Source organism: Carassius carassius, chromosome 40 (genome assembly GCF_963082965.1).
Source record: "Carassius carassius chromosome 40, fCarCar2.1, whole genome shotgun sequence".
NCBI classification, from domain to species: domain Eukaryota; kingdom Metazoa; phylum Chordata; class Actinopteri; order Cypriniformes; family Cyprinidae; genus Carassius; species Carassius carassius.
In genome coordinates, this window is record NC_081794.1 from 27,212,421 (window position 1) to 27,228,072 (window position 15,652).

General features: G+C 33.9%; 1 protein-coding gene across 2 annotated transcripts in view; it reads right to left on the reverse strand.

The window, feature by feature from the left end:
- The window catches only part of dock1 (dedicator of cytokinesis 1), a 251,029-nt gene that overhangs the window by 165,809 nt on the left and 69,568 nt on the right, over positions 1 to 15,652 (reverse strand). For both annotated transcript variants that reach the window (XM_059532816.1, XM_059532817.1), the window contains exons 19-24: positions 12,962 to 13,059; positions 9,625 to 9,714; positions 7,631 to 7,731; positions 7,419 to 7,547; positions 4,547 to 4,655; positions 1,517 to 1,587 (exon numbers count right to left, since the gene is read on the reverse strand). In XM_059532816.1, the coding sequence (XP_059388799.1) occupies positions 1,517 to 1,587; positions 4,547 to 4,655; positions 7,419 to 7,547; positions 7,631 to 7,731; positions 9,625 to 9,714; positions 12,962 to 13,059 (598 nt within the window). The remainder of the gene's footprint in view (positions 1 to 1,516; positions 1,588 to 4,546; positions 4,656 to 7,418; positions 7,548 to 7,630; positions 7,732 to 9,624; positions 9,715 to 12,961; positions 13,060 to 15,652) is intronic.

Consider the following 15,652-nt stretch of genomic DNA (forward strand, 5'->3'; position numbering starts at 1 on the left):
CATCACCAGAGCAACGTAACTCCATTAAAATGCCACTCAGATAAGAACGCATTATCCAGACCAGCAGACGGGATGGGCGAGTGACCGCCACTTTGCACTGATTGTGTTTCGAATCTAAAGCGTGTGAGAAATACTTGAGCAGTAAAAGCGATGTGGCAACTCTAGTGACATACGGGCAAAAATGTGTGTGTGTGTGTGTGTGTGTGAGAGAGAGAGAGAGAGAGAGAGAGAGAGAGAGAGAGAGCACAGTCTAGCCATCGAGACGGGCAGACACAGAAAGAGCTGAGAGTGTGTGTGTGTGTGTGTGTGTGTGTGTGTGTGTGTGTGTGTGTGTGTGTGTGTGTGTGTGTGTGTGTGTGTGTGTGTGTGTGTGAGAGAGAGAGACAGGGACAGACAGAGAGAAAGAGAGAGACAGAGACAGACAGAGACAGACAGAGAGAGAGAGAGAGAGAGAGAGAGAGAGAGAGAGAGAGAGAGAGAGAGAGAGAGAGAGAGAGATTTCTATGTAAGTTTAAGACTGTGGTATCAAATGTTCACACAAATGTTATAATTTGTTAGTTTAATATTATAAGATGTTATTATAATCAGTTCCATTACTGTGATGTTCATTTTGTTGTTATAATTTATTTTAATTTTTCTATACATGTACTCTAAGCTTTGGCAATATTGTATAATTTACATTCATGCCAATAAAGCAATATTGCATTGAATTGAATTGAATTGAATTGAATTGAATTGAGAGAGAGAAAGGGAAACATGAGGAGAGGAAGACAGGATGAGCGACAAGATTTTTGAATGAAGAAGGATTTCTGTGTTTTAAAACAAAGGAAAACAATAATTGGCATAAAATAAGAAAATAAATAAAATACTAAAAAATAATAAAATAAGGGTAATTCTAAGTCTATACAGTTACTGGCCAGATGACAATCACATTTCAGCTTAAAAATATAAAGATAGGATGAGTAACAATATAATTTGTACTTTATTAATTTCAGAAAATAATTTGCATGTTAATCTTAAGACATTTTAGTAAAAAAAATCAAATAAACATAATATAAAATAATTGAAAAAACACAATATGAAGTAAAAATTAAAACTGAAACTAAATTAAACTAAACTAGATGGATAAAATCCAAATTTCATCTTAAAATATGAAGCAGGACGAGCAACTATATCGTTTCTTGTTTGTGTTTATTAATTTATTTATTTCAGAAGGGAATTTTTTGTGTTTCATACAGTATATCAAATATCCTAGACATCCACTCATATGCTTCTAAAAAATAATAATAATAAAACAATGGAATGAGAACTAAACTAAACTAAAATAAAACAATTTGTTTTAATTTGTTGCTCACAACACTCTGCTGCAAAACACTTTTCCTTAAACTCATTATATGCGTTTGGCTGTGTGCACACATGCAGTATTAAAACATGCTACTCACAACAACAGTTAATAAAAGTCTTAATTCAAAAAATATATATATAAGTACTTCAACTAAAAATGTCTGAAACTCACCTGAGCTCCTTTGGATCAAAGACCAGTTTCAGATCATTGACGATAGTTGGGACATATTTCAGAGCAGCACCCTAGAATTCACAAAAAAAAAAAAAAAATAAATAAATATAAATATAAATATAAATATATATATATATATATATATATATATATATATATATATATAAATATATATATATATGGCATAAAAATACATCATTTTAGAGCAATGTGTTAATTTGATGAATTGTGCTGTCGAAACAGGATGAACAGTGAGGAACCATGGAAGGTGTCAAGAGCCTCATTTAATGATTATCAGAGACATCTGTGCTCAGAGCAAATCCAGCTGTGCTGAACGGCCCGAGGAGAGCGCCTTCAATGAAAGATGAACCTCACCCCTAGAAGACACTTATGAAACACAAATACTAGGGGTGTAACGGTAAGCAAAAATCACGGTTTGGTACGTACCTCAGTTTTAAAGTCATGGTTCGGTTCATTTTCGGTACAGTAAGGGAAAGAAATGCAAACATTAAATTGCAGGTTGTTTATTACTATAAACTTTTTTTAACAATTTGTTTACACTTTTTTTTTATACTTTTTAATAAAATATATATAAAATAAAAAAAAGAATAAGAAATAAAATACTGCTGCAAAGTTCTCCACTAAATAAAATACTCTCAGTCTCAAACCAATATCATATAATAAAATATAATGAAAAATAAATAAATAACTATGATTACAGTGCAGCTTTACCAATCCCAGCTTGTAGACCTGCTCATATTTAAAAAATATATAACTTTTCTAAAGTGTAAAGTGCAGCATCAACAGTTTCAGTTTTTAGACCTGCTCAGATTTCGTTATAGTGTTGGACCGATCGGAATTAAGAGCAAAGGTCTGTTTAAATGCAGACGGGAGCTGCGTTTGAATTACAACCGTTTTTTTCCTAGTTGTAGTGATGTTCACACTGGCGTGATGCCTTTTGAAAACCTTAGGCCGGTGACACACTGCCATATTGCACCTGTCAAACATAGTCTATTTTGCCGTCAATACTGTTGACAGTGTCCTTTATCAGTAGGCTTTATAGACTTTATAGACTTCCGCCACTTAATATGTTCGCACGAAAATGTTCCGCACACAAAATATTGCATTCGGTACACACGTGCACCGTACCGAAAGCACTGTACCTAAACGGTCCGGTACGAATACACGTACCGTTACACCCCTAACAAATACTGAAATAATCTCCAACACCCCGATCAACAGATGATCAATGAGTCATGAGAGTGTGTTTTCTCCTCTAACCGCTGCTTTTAACACTTAACTCCTGACAAACACTCATCTAGAAATCTGAGCACTACCTTACTCTCAACCAACAACTGAAAAAAGCAGGTTGGGGGTGTGTTTTGGAAAGCTTCTTTCAGTTTAGTTTAAGACTTGTGATGAACAAATGATACACTTCACCTTCATTTCCCTCCAAAACAACACAAAGCTGAAAAGAGAAAAACAAACCGGATGTGCAGTAAAAACACCAGCACAAGCTCGGTTTAAATAAGTGCACTTCAAGCTGATGTGCCGTTTCACTCACGTCGTTTCTAGCTTTTCTTTTGCGACAAGAACAGTGGATAGAAAAGCACATTCCTTCCCTTCACAGTGCTTCTTTACAAGATCACTTTTTAATTTTCTGACAAAAACCACTAAGATGCGGGCTAGCAGCACACCTGCATCACTCACGACCCGTCCAGAGGGTCTGAGGCTTTGTGTCGGCCGCTGAGTGTGTGTGTGTGTTAGAACAGAGGTATGTTAATGCAAAAAAGAAGCGACAGGAAAGGTCAGTGACAAACAACACTGCACACAAATGGAGGAGGAGGAGCAGAGAAACAGATGGAGGAGAGGAGGACAGATAGAGTACCTTGAGGAGAAGCTAAAGATTGTGAAGCCAGAGCCACAGTGGACAGAAGAGGAGATCAGGGGACGAGAGAGAGACACAAACACACACTTCAACACATGAAAGACAGAAACATACATATTCATGTCTGACAGAAGAAACAGAGCAGCATTCTGGGAAGACGTCCTGAGATAAGGAAGTGTACATGGATGTTTTAATATTTGGTGTGGGTTTTGCTTTTTTAAAAATCTTTATCTAAAAGATATCTCTTCTGCTCATCAAAGCTGCATTTAATTACTCAAGAATACAACAGAATCAGTAAAATTCTGAAATATTATTACAATTTTGAAGAACTCTTTTCAATTTGAATGTATTTTAAAATGTAATTTATTCCTGTGATGCACAGCTGTATTTTCAGCATCATTACTCCAGTCTTCAGTGTCACATGATCTTCAGAGATTCATTATAATACGCTGATTTGATGCTCAAGAAACATCTACAGTATTATCAATGTCAAAAACAGTTGTGCTGCTTCCTATTTTTGTTGAAACCTTTTTTTTTTTTGATGACTAGAATGTTTATTTATTTGAAAAATGCTTATTTAATATTACTTTTGACCAATTCTTGATGAATAAAAGTATTAATTTCTTAAAAATATATATTTTAGAATATGTTTTACACAGACCAGAATGTTTCATTTATAATATTACATATTCAAATATGCTGCATAAAAATGTAAAGTTTGATTTATTTTACACATCAGTTCCTCTTCCTTTCATTTTGATGTGCTAGCTAGCAAAACTATGTACACAAATTAAGTCCATTTTCATTGGTTGTCATATCTCATCACAGATTGAGAAGCAACAACTTTGAACATATGGGTGTGCAAATGCATTTAGGGAGGCTTTTTCAGATTTTTCCTCTCATAAAGCGTCATATGAATACAGAAGAACCGGAATACATCATATGGATGTCATTTGTAGGCGTTCAGTGTTTGTAAAAGAGCAGTGTGAACATTCTGAGAAACATCTCCTTGTGTGTTGCATGTGTGAAATGAAGTCACACCAGGAACAGAAGTGTACATGTTTTGTTTCTCTTATCTTAACGCTCTAACGCAGCGTTTAAACATCCAGCTCATCAGAATCCGGCTCCTAGAGCGTTCTCACCTTCACCCCGCCGGTCCCTTCAGCACTGCTGTTCATCATGGCGTTAAACGAGGCGAAGAGATTCCTCAGGGACTCCATGAAATCACTCTCGCCTTTGTTCTCGTAGAGCCTGAAGGAAAACACACAAACAGCAGATGATCAGGGGCTCGAGCGGCGAGAATCATTTCATCTAAATCATCAGAGAGGCAGCAGACTGCTCTACATGTGTTTGGAATGCAAATCCATGACATCAAACTAGCCGGAGCAATACAAATCCACATCAAAAACAATGTGTCAACCTCCACAAACACACACACACACTCCCACCTGTTCACACCTCTAAACTAGCCCCTGATTACAGGCTGATCAGATTGATGAATTGCTTCGTAATCTAGTTTGAAGGGCAGAGAGCTGACGGGCCGTTTCGGCGCTGCTCTAAAGAGCCACAAAAACACTGGGAGGATTCCCACGCTCTCGCTTTCATTAAACGCTCGCCGATGGCCTTTGCTGATGAGATTAGTGCCAGCTGATTTTCTGTGCTCTGGTTACGGTGAGGGAAAGATATTCTCACTCTCATCCAGAAGGTTTACATTAGACCGGCCCTCCGTGCATCAACACACACACACTTAGTTACTGGCCCGTCAAATATATCGAAATATTCTTCACACTCCAGTTGACCATTAATTCTTTTGAAGTGCTTTATCCTCGTTAATTACTAAATAAAGGGGAGATATAGTAGAATTTTATTATTTTTAATCAAATGCCGAAGTCATATTTAACCTCAAAATCAAATAAAAACATTTAATTATACTGCAAAATTCAAATCAATTCGAATCAAAAATTCAAGAAATGCTGAGGTCATATTTAATCCCAAAATCAAATGGAAAAATAAGGAATTATAATTAGCAAAAAAATGTAAAACAAAAATCAATTCATAAAAAATCGGAAAAAAAAAATGCAAAAGTCATATTTAACCACAAATTCAAATAGAAAAATAAGAAATTATATTTTGCAAAAATAAACAAATAAATAAAACAAACAATCTGTTATTATGAAATGCTGAGGTCATATTTAACAATAAAATATAAACGAAAACTAAGTAATTTGTATATTGCATTTTATAGTTGTATTTTGCAAGAATTAAATAAAATAAACATCGAGAAATATTTAATAAATAAGTATTGTTTTTTGCATAAATTATCCAAGGTCATTTATAATCAAATTAAAATCAAATCAAAATTATATATACCGTACAAATAAAAAAATGAAAATAATTATCCCATTGCTGTAATGACAGAAAAGAGTGAAGCACTTTTGTAAGCATTCATCATGGTAGCATGTCTTCAGGCTCATTATAAAATAAAATAAAAACAATATTAATGTGAAGATTCTGAGAATTGTTCGTGTGTGTGCGTTTTGTGTATTTGTGCAAATAATCATATGTATAGTTTAAATGTTTATTTAAAAAAAAAATGATTTTGACTTTTTTGTGAATGCTGGTTTAAAGGTCATCAGAATGATTTGAAGGAGAACAATGCAACAGAAAGATCCTGAGCAGGGCTGCAGTAAACACTGAAATTGATGAACATTTGATGAAACTTTCCTTCTGACACCGATAGCTATTCAATCTCACGATAATTGTTAATTTTGGCCATATGTCTCATCATTTCCACTGTAGTCTGAAGTCCTGACTGGGAGACGTGTGCAGTCGGGTCAGGCATGTGTTGGGGAGTCTGTGATCGAGCAGAGAAGTCAATCAGATCAGACTCTGCTCATTAGTGTCTCTCTCAGCGTTCAGGCAGTTAAAGAGACACCATCATATACTTCACCTGCAGACAACATGCTAATCACCAGCGCTGAACTTCATTTAGGCTGAGTCATTACTCAACATGTCCTCCATCTCCCTAAATCAGCGCCGCTACCCGTTCCACTTCCTGTCTGCCTCAAACACATCCTCCATCCGTTAGGAAACCAGGGCACTTCAGTTTGATAAAGGTGTGCCATTTCAGATCTGCACATTAAATCTATCTCTTAGCCTTAACTGCAGCTTATTGGCTGGAAACCCATATTACGAAGGAGGAAAAGAAAGTAGTTTTGCACTATATGTTGGATACGCCAACATTTATTATCTGTTAGCTTTGTGCAACTCGTCAAAAACTGCACACTATAAAAGTAGTAAAGCTGCACAGTTTGGAGAAAAAAAAAGTTTTCTGATAAAAGATTATGTGAATAAAATAAAATGAAATAAAATTAAATACAATTAAAAATTAAATAAAATGAAAAATAAAATAAAAACATACAAAAAAAAAAAATATTCAGGTGTGCTGTTCTTGTTTTTTCCTGCACAATTTGGCCAATATGCTGTGATTATATATCAAAATGGCAATAAAATTGCTACTAGTGTTATTGGCTATATTACAAATATTGTTGGCTCTTTGACAAATTGATGTGTTCCTCTTTTTTGAAAAAGTTAAAATGTAAAGTAAATAAATAAATACTTATTGTGTACTAAAAATAGCCTACTAAACAACATACTAAATAATTACTGTGCTAAATAGAATAATTGTTACATTTTATTGTTAAAAAATATTTAAATATTAAACAATACTACTACATTTATTTTTAAACAAACACTAATTACTACTAAAAGAACTGCAAATAAGAAATTATTGATTTAATATTTTAATGTGAAATAAAAAAAAACTCCAAAATAGTAGTAGTAGTAATAACAACAACAAGCAGCGGTTATAATAGCAGCAATTATTATCGCTGCTAATAACAATAATAATTCCCTGGTTCAGACTACATGCACAGCTCCATGGATTTGAGTGATGTGATATCCCTAAAGCTCAGATGTGCAGAGAATTAAACAGAAGAAGAGATCTGAACGCACTGGTTGAAGAGAACGCGGGATCTAACGATGAACTTGAAGATGTTCTCCAAAGCCTTCAGAGCTTTCAGCAGCTGCTCCGTCAGCTTCTCGGCGTTATCCACGTAGTTCTTCAGGACTTTAGTCAGCTTTCTGAAAGCATCAGCACACAGTGTGTCACACATCAAAACAAAGCACACACTGGCACAGAGAGGGCAGGATGATCTCACACTCACGTGTAGGCCAGGGTGGCACTGAAGTGCTTGCGGATGTAGGTCTCCAGAACCGGATTGAAATGATGGAACTTCCTGTCTGCAATCAGTCCGATTATGAAGACCTTTCAAAAACAGAACAGACACTTATTACACGTAATAAAAAATATTAAAAAAGTAAAAATGTGAAAAAAGTAAAAATTAACAACCATGCATATTAACCATTTTATATATATATATATATACAGTACAGACCAAAAGTTTGGAAACATTACTATTTTTAATGTTTTTGAAAGAAGTTTCTTTTGCTCATCAAGCCTGCATTTATTTGATCAAAAGTACAGAAAAAACAGTAATATTGTGAAATATTATTACAACTTAAAATAATAGTTTTCTATTTGAATATACTTTAAAAAAAATAATTAATTCCTGTGATGCAAAGCTGAATTTTCAGCATCATTACTCCAGCTTCAGTGTCACATGTAACATCCAGTCTATCACATGATCATTTAGAAATCATTCTAATATTCTGATTTATTATGAGTGTTGAAACAGTTCTGCTGTCTAATATATTTGATGAATAAAAGGTTAAAAAGAACTGCATTTATTCAAAAAAAATTCTAATAATATATATTCTAATAATATATTATCTTTACTATCACTTTTTATCAATTTAACACATTCTTGCTGAATAAAAGTATTGATTTAATAAAAAAAAAAAAAAAAAAAGAGAAAAGAAAAATTACTGACCCCAAATGACTGACCAGTAGTGTATATTGTTATTACAAAATATTTATATTTTAAAAACGTAGCTTTTTTTTTTTTTACTTTTTATTCATCAAAGTATCCTAAAAAAGTATCACATGTTCTGAAAAAATATTAAGCGGCAGAACTATTTCCAACTTTGATAATGAATCATCATATTAGAATGATTTCTGAAGGATCATGTGATAATGATCTTAAAAATTCAGCTTTGCATCACAGAAATAAATAAGAATTTAAAGTATAATAAATTTAAAAACAATTATTTTAAATTGTAATAATATATCACAATATTACTGTCTTTTTATGTATTTTTGATCAAATAAATGCAGGCTTGATGAGCAGAAGAAACTTCTTTCAAAAACATTAAAAATAGTAATGTTTCCAAACTTTTGGTCTGTACTGTATATATATATATATACACACACACACACGTTTTTTTTTTTACTTACTACTACTATAACCTACTATAATTCAGCACAACACACAATAGTCAGCCTGAGCTGTTCAGATTATGCCTAAATCCTATTATTTAAAAACTAACATATTAAATACTGGGTCATATTAAACCATTTGTATAAAAGCATTATTATTAGATTAAAAAAAAATTAGAAAGAAAAACTGTTCAAAATTGAATCTAATTAATGCTACGCAGAAGCGCTGATAACATTTTGTAGTTGCTTATAACAGACATGAAAACAATTAAAAATGACACAAGAGCTGTTAAAATATGATTTAATCCTACTCTTTCAAAACTAAAGTCTAATATAAAAGTAAGCCAATGTAATTAATGTTTAGTAGAAGTGCTGACAACATTTTATTGTAATTTGTAAAAGATATGAAACCATTAAGAGAACATCACACACAACAGACTCAAACTAAGCAGTTCAAATATGTAAATATATATCTGAATAAAACTACTTTAAGATTAAAATATTAAAAGTAGGGGAAACTGGAAAGAAACATAACATTAATATCACTAATAGAATAATAGCATTTTGTTCTCATTAATTATAAGTGTTGGGTAGGAATGCTAATCAAATGTGATATTTAGTATGAAAACCTCATATATATAAAAAAAAATGCAAAATATTAATTTTGGTATAAAATTTATTTTGGAATTATTTTTGCATAATATTCATATAAATGAGGTTTTCACATTGAATATCACATTTTGTGTGTGCATGTGTATATGTGAACTTTATTTGTATTTGTTTGTGCAGATTTATGTAAACACATGCCATGCCATGTCTTACCAGAGCATCGAACACAAGAGTATCAAAGGTTTCACTGTCTGAGTTCTCCATCATAATGTTGAAAAGGGCGTCCAAAGTGTCCTGCAGAAACTTAACACACACACACACAGATTATAAGATGAAACAGAAACACACACACACACACACCGTAGTGTGATGGTCAGTTTAACAGGATGATTTTAAGAGCTGTGCTTTGCTCTGAATCATTACTGAGAAAGCATAAAACGTGCAAACAGATTCGCTGTCAGCTTCATGGACTGTCAATCTAAAGCACATGCTGTCCACTTTAATGTCTGCTGTCATTCAGATGATGCTAAGGACATCACAGCATCGAGAAGAGCATCACAGCTCCAGTCCAGATTCACAGACATATATGTGCCACAATACAGACACAAGAGCAGCACTCTCTACTTTCATTTCATTCAATGCATCTTCCTTTTATCTATGTGATATCTATATTAGTTCAAATGTCACGTGTCATATAGCATTCAAAAAACATTTTTTTTCGGGAAGCAGGCATAATAAATCAAGGTTATATTTGTTAAACTTCTTTCTCAATATTTTCTTCAATACAAAATCATCACAAGATAAATAAAGACAAACAAATAATTAAAAACAAATAAAACAAATTATACAAATGAATCAAAACACTATACAATTTGTGCTTTACATTCATTCTTGCTTGAACATTGAGGACACTGGAATATAAAGATACGTTGTCGATTATTTCTATATTACTTAATTGCTTTCCTTCTTGCATTCAATAAAATAAAAATCTCAGCTAAAATAAAAGCAAATGATTCAGTGGCGAAACAATTAAAGTTGTATAATTTTTAGTGCATAAACGCATTACAGATTTTACATTCTTATGATTCAAAAGTATTGGAGTGAATCAGTTGAAGCAGTTCTAGAAAATTATATAATTATATCAAAAAGCAGTATTGGTTTTAGTGTATTTAAATATCCATTGCATTATTTATGTTAAATATAATATATATATATATATATATATATATATATATATATATATATATATATATATATATATATATATAAATCTACTTGAAGAAAATATACAAGTGAACTCTAAAATATATAAAATTATAGAAAATATACAAATTTATAATTATTAATTAAACCTAGTTTTAGTTTATTTAAACATTGTATTGTTAAATAATGCCGTCCCACAGTCATGTCAAGTTCCTCCTCAGATGTCCTAGAAGAACGTTTCATCCTTCAAATGTCAGATAATAAATAAACGGGCGTAAACGTAGCGGTGCCCTTGAATCACTGCAGATGTTTCCTCCAGTGCGTTTACAGTGAAGTGAGCGATCCGTGCCATAGGCAGGATTCCTGAAGAAACCCTATCAGGAACACAATAGCCTTCCTGCAGCATTATTACATCGTCCTCACAGATTTCAAGCGGCATGTCTGCGCCGGCCGCAGAAATCCAATTCCAAACTTGGCAGTGGTGGGAAGGTGTTTTAGTACACAGCGTTAGGAAAGCACATAATCATGTTGAGTGGGACGCCTGAAGGAAACATTCAGGGAAGTCTGTGTGTCTGTCGCTCTGGGTGGTGTGTGCTGAATTATTCACTCGGTGTCTGGCCAATAAACACACTGCTGGGTGATAGGGGTGTGTGTGTGTGTGTACTGTAATTGTAGTCACCCTGTGAGTGTGTGTTCTGCATATTAACAGCTGTTTGAATTAGCAGCTTCCTATAGGCCACCTAAAGACAACTTTAAAATGTTAACACACCTCCGATTTGAAGTTTTTGTGCAGTTTTGAAAATATTGCAATGTATCTGTGGTTGGGCCTTATCCAAATTACTACTACTTACACTATAAATAGATCAACATGGTTCATAATCCTCTTAGTGATTAAGTATTTATTACGACAAATGCCCTATTCTGAATGTGTAGTTTTAATTATATGAACATTTGGATTTGATTTAGGTTGATTTGAATCTCAGGGCTCCGCCAATTAATTACTTTAAAGTTTTATTTTATATTTCATAGAAAAACAGATTTTTTTAATTTTATTTAATATTTTGTCATTTATTTTTTTATTTGATCTTTTATTTTATTTTACATAATCATTTACTTTATTTAATATTCTATTTTAGATTTTATAATTCATTTTTATTTGACATTTTATATTTTACATAAAAATTACTTTATATTCTACCTTTTATTTTATATTTTACATTTCATTTTATTAAAAAATTTATTCTACCTTTACTTATTTAAATTTTGCCATTTTTATTTATTATTCTACATTTATTTATTTATTTTTAATTAGAAATAATTTATTTTATTTCATTTTAAATGAATAATTTTCTTTTTTATATATACATTTTATGCAGTGTGTGCATATGATAGACAGACAGATAGACAGACAGACGGATAGATAGAACAATAACAAATGCAATAGCTGATGTTAACCAACCAACCAGTCTTGTACCAAGGTGAATCTTGAAATGGTGTTTGCTAGACCTTTGCTACATGCATTCAGAAGTAATGTGGTGATCGTCTACAGTTCTGGTTGGTGGTTTTATATTTATGTGGCAGAGACATGGCAGAAAGGCTGCAGAGTCTGTTAGAGAGAGACTGAGGGTATATACAGCACACAGAGTCTCTGCCTCCATCTTTCTCAGCGCTGACAGCTCGAGCGTGTTTCCCTTCAAACACAGCCGGAGAAATCAGTCCATGAGACACCACCTCCAGGAGCAAACTGGCATTCAAACACATGATCCGTGAGGGAAAAGTCACGAAATCAACAGAGCTGGGCCTCATCTCAGAGGGGTTTTTAAATCATATGCTGCATACGAGCATAACACTCTACAACAGACTGAAATTATGATTACAAGAATCACTCCATTCTGAATCTGTAGGTTTAATTACATGATCTCACACAGTTTGTATCAGGGTTACTTCAATGAATTAATTTTTTTTTCTTCATGGATGGGCATTTTCTGAATGTTTAAATTCCAAAGCTTATTTTGTGTTAGATATGATGAAAGCTTATTTCAAGCATTTCTATAATTTCACAGGGCCAACCGCACACCCTACTGGAAACACTTACAGAAATGACATTTCTAAATATATCTCAGCATGTGTTGCTGTTGCCTTCCCAAAAAAAACTAATACGCAAAAAGCTTTGAAGTGCATTCATCAGAGAGTTCATTCATAATTTCATAGCATAAATCAAAGAGGAAGTCTCCACTCCAACTTCAAACGTTTACATTAGCAGCACGGATGTCTGCATGAATCCAAACGGACGTCTGAATGAAAGCTGTGAGTTCGTGTGTCTGTCCGTCAGATGATGCACACGTACCTTGACCACCTCGCCTCCCTCCACCTTCATCAGGTGACAGAGGTTCTGCTGGAGCAAACTGATGTTGGATCTCCACTTCAGCAGCCCCAGGAGATCAACTACAGGACAGCAGAGAGAAACCGCATTAGTGCATTCACCTCGCCATCCTGCACATGAAACATTCATCATAGAGAGACATATGAATAACATGAGCTCTCAGTCTGACTGGTCAAACCTTAAGCCCTGAGAGGAACGGATTTCACTGCGGTTTTGAAGAAAATCGAAATCTTGACAAATACGAAGCAGTTTATCAATCAGTGTTAATAGATTAGACAAAGGGAATCACCTGTAAGGATTCACGGTCACAAATGTTCTTTAAATGATTCTTCCTGGGTGAATCAGACTCAGGGAAACACTCGTGAGAGTTTACAGTTCAGCCGGTTCACTTGAGGACTCTTAACCGCTCCCATAGACACGGTAACAAGCAGCGAGTGACTTTTTAACCTCAAACGAGGCATTCCAGCAATCACGTGAAAACAAGCCATAGTGACGTAATCTGGTGAGACGAGGTCTTTTCAGGAGTGTGTTTAAAAATTTACAGAAACCTTAGTCTAAATGGACATCATATTTCAAATTAAAACTTAATTAGAACTTGTTTATATTGTAGGTACATAAATGTAAAATAATTAATATTTTATTTCTTTATATAACAATAATAGCAACAACAACAACAGGACATTTTATATACACCTTCACACAAACACACACATATATTTGATCTATATATGTAGATATATATAGATAGATAGACAGACAGACACACACAGACAACAAAAAGGAAACAAGTCAATAGAACAGAAAAAGAATAGAGAAAGAATATCTATGTTTACAATACACAACCTAAAACACGTCATGTGACCATTCATGCAGGTACAGGCATAGATATGAATAGGTAGATTCCCTATTATTTAGTTTGCGGATGTGTCTACATGCTTGGAGGAATCGAATGGGGAATCTACCTTTAGATCTATGGCTACAACAATGCGCATGATGTTATTGTTTACACAGTCGTCACAGACCGAATGTGGGCAGCCACGCCATCATTTTCAAAAGTCTCCGTTTTGGTCAGTTTACACTTAAACGCAACCCCGGAGTTTTCAAACTAAAACGGGGTCTACAGCGTCTTCAAAAGTCTCCACTTTTGAGGGTCAAAAAATGCCGGAGCACTGTAAACGATACACGTTAACTAGTGTTGTCACGGTACCAAAATTTCAGTATTCGGTACCGATACCAGTGAAAATCCACAGCTCTCGGTACCAATTTCGGTACCAAAGCAAAACATACAAATATGCTAATAAAAAAAATATATATAATAATAATAAAACCAATGGCATTTTTTATACTTATTTACATTTGTGTTTAACGTTTTTCTACAAGTAATATAATTATGAAAAACAGTAAACGAGTTTCACCCAAATTTAGTTTGTTTTTTAATAAATTAAATTTAAACATTTTATTTTTTGGTAAATAAAGGGGATTTTCTATTAAATTAAAACATGGAAGAAACATTGTGTGATTTATTTCTTTAAAAAATAAAGTTTTTTTTTTTTTTTCAACAGTAGTAGCAGTATCACATACATTGTACTAAATAATAGTAATATTTCTAGCACAATGCCTTTAATTATAAATGAACTTTAAATTGACACTGATTTTACTCAAATGAAAGGGTAAAATGCTTTTGAAGTGACTCAGAACAGTTCTGGTGATGTTGTTTATGTATTTAGATGGCAGATGCTGAAATTACTGCAAGCGTCACGCGCTTCAGTCTATGTAGTAAACAAACCCGCACATCTTTGCCATTCATTCATTCACACAGAGACGCGCAGAACATGCAGGATTCATATTTCAACCAACTGCGGCTTAACATTTACAGATACTGGTCCATATGAAGATTTGATTTAATTAATTTATGCTAACTTTGACAAATTCCGTGACTGTGTATATTAAAATGTAAGTTTCATTTTCATGACAGGATTTTGAGATTCCGTCTGTGTTTTCTGCTACGCGGAAATCATAGCACTGTATGCGTCAAGAACCGGGTTGACCGGGTCCTCGGTACCACCGGTACTTAAAGAAACTTGGTACCTACACAATTTTTTTTTTCTTTTTAGTGCCGACTTGGTACCGAGGGACTGGGTCTTTTGACAACACTAGATGTAACCGTAGCAAAAGTTATGTTTTTTAAAACGAAAATGCACTAGTGTAAAAGGGGCCTAAGGCAGAGGATGTGAGCAGAAGAAGAGCATAGGCTGTGATTCATATCATCATATCACATCAGCAGGAACGATAGCTGTGTGGGAGAGATGATTCAGAGAGTTAAAGATCCCAACATTTACAAGCCCAGCCTGTGGGTTTAATAAAACCCCATCAGAGAGACAGAAAGAGCTGTCAGGCAACGAGAGAGGAGAGTGGCGCTGTCATTCTTTATTAAAAACATCTCATCGCCTGATCATCCGGGAAATGTGCTTCACAAAACTAAAATATCGAAACAAACCTGAGTCACAAACAACACTCCTGCAGACCGCATTGATTTCAACCAGCGTTTCTGACAAAGAGACCAGAAATAGCGGGCGTAGAGGAACAGCGGGGATCCACGGCTCAATATGCTAATGTTTGTTCCATAAAGATCCTCTATTTTACTTTTGTGACAGA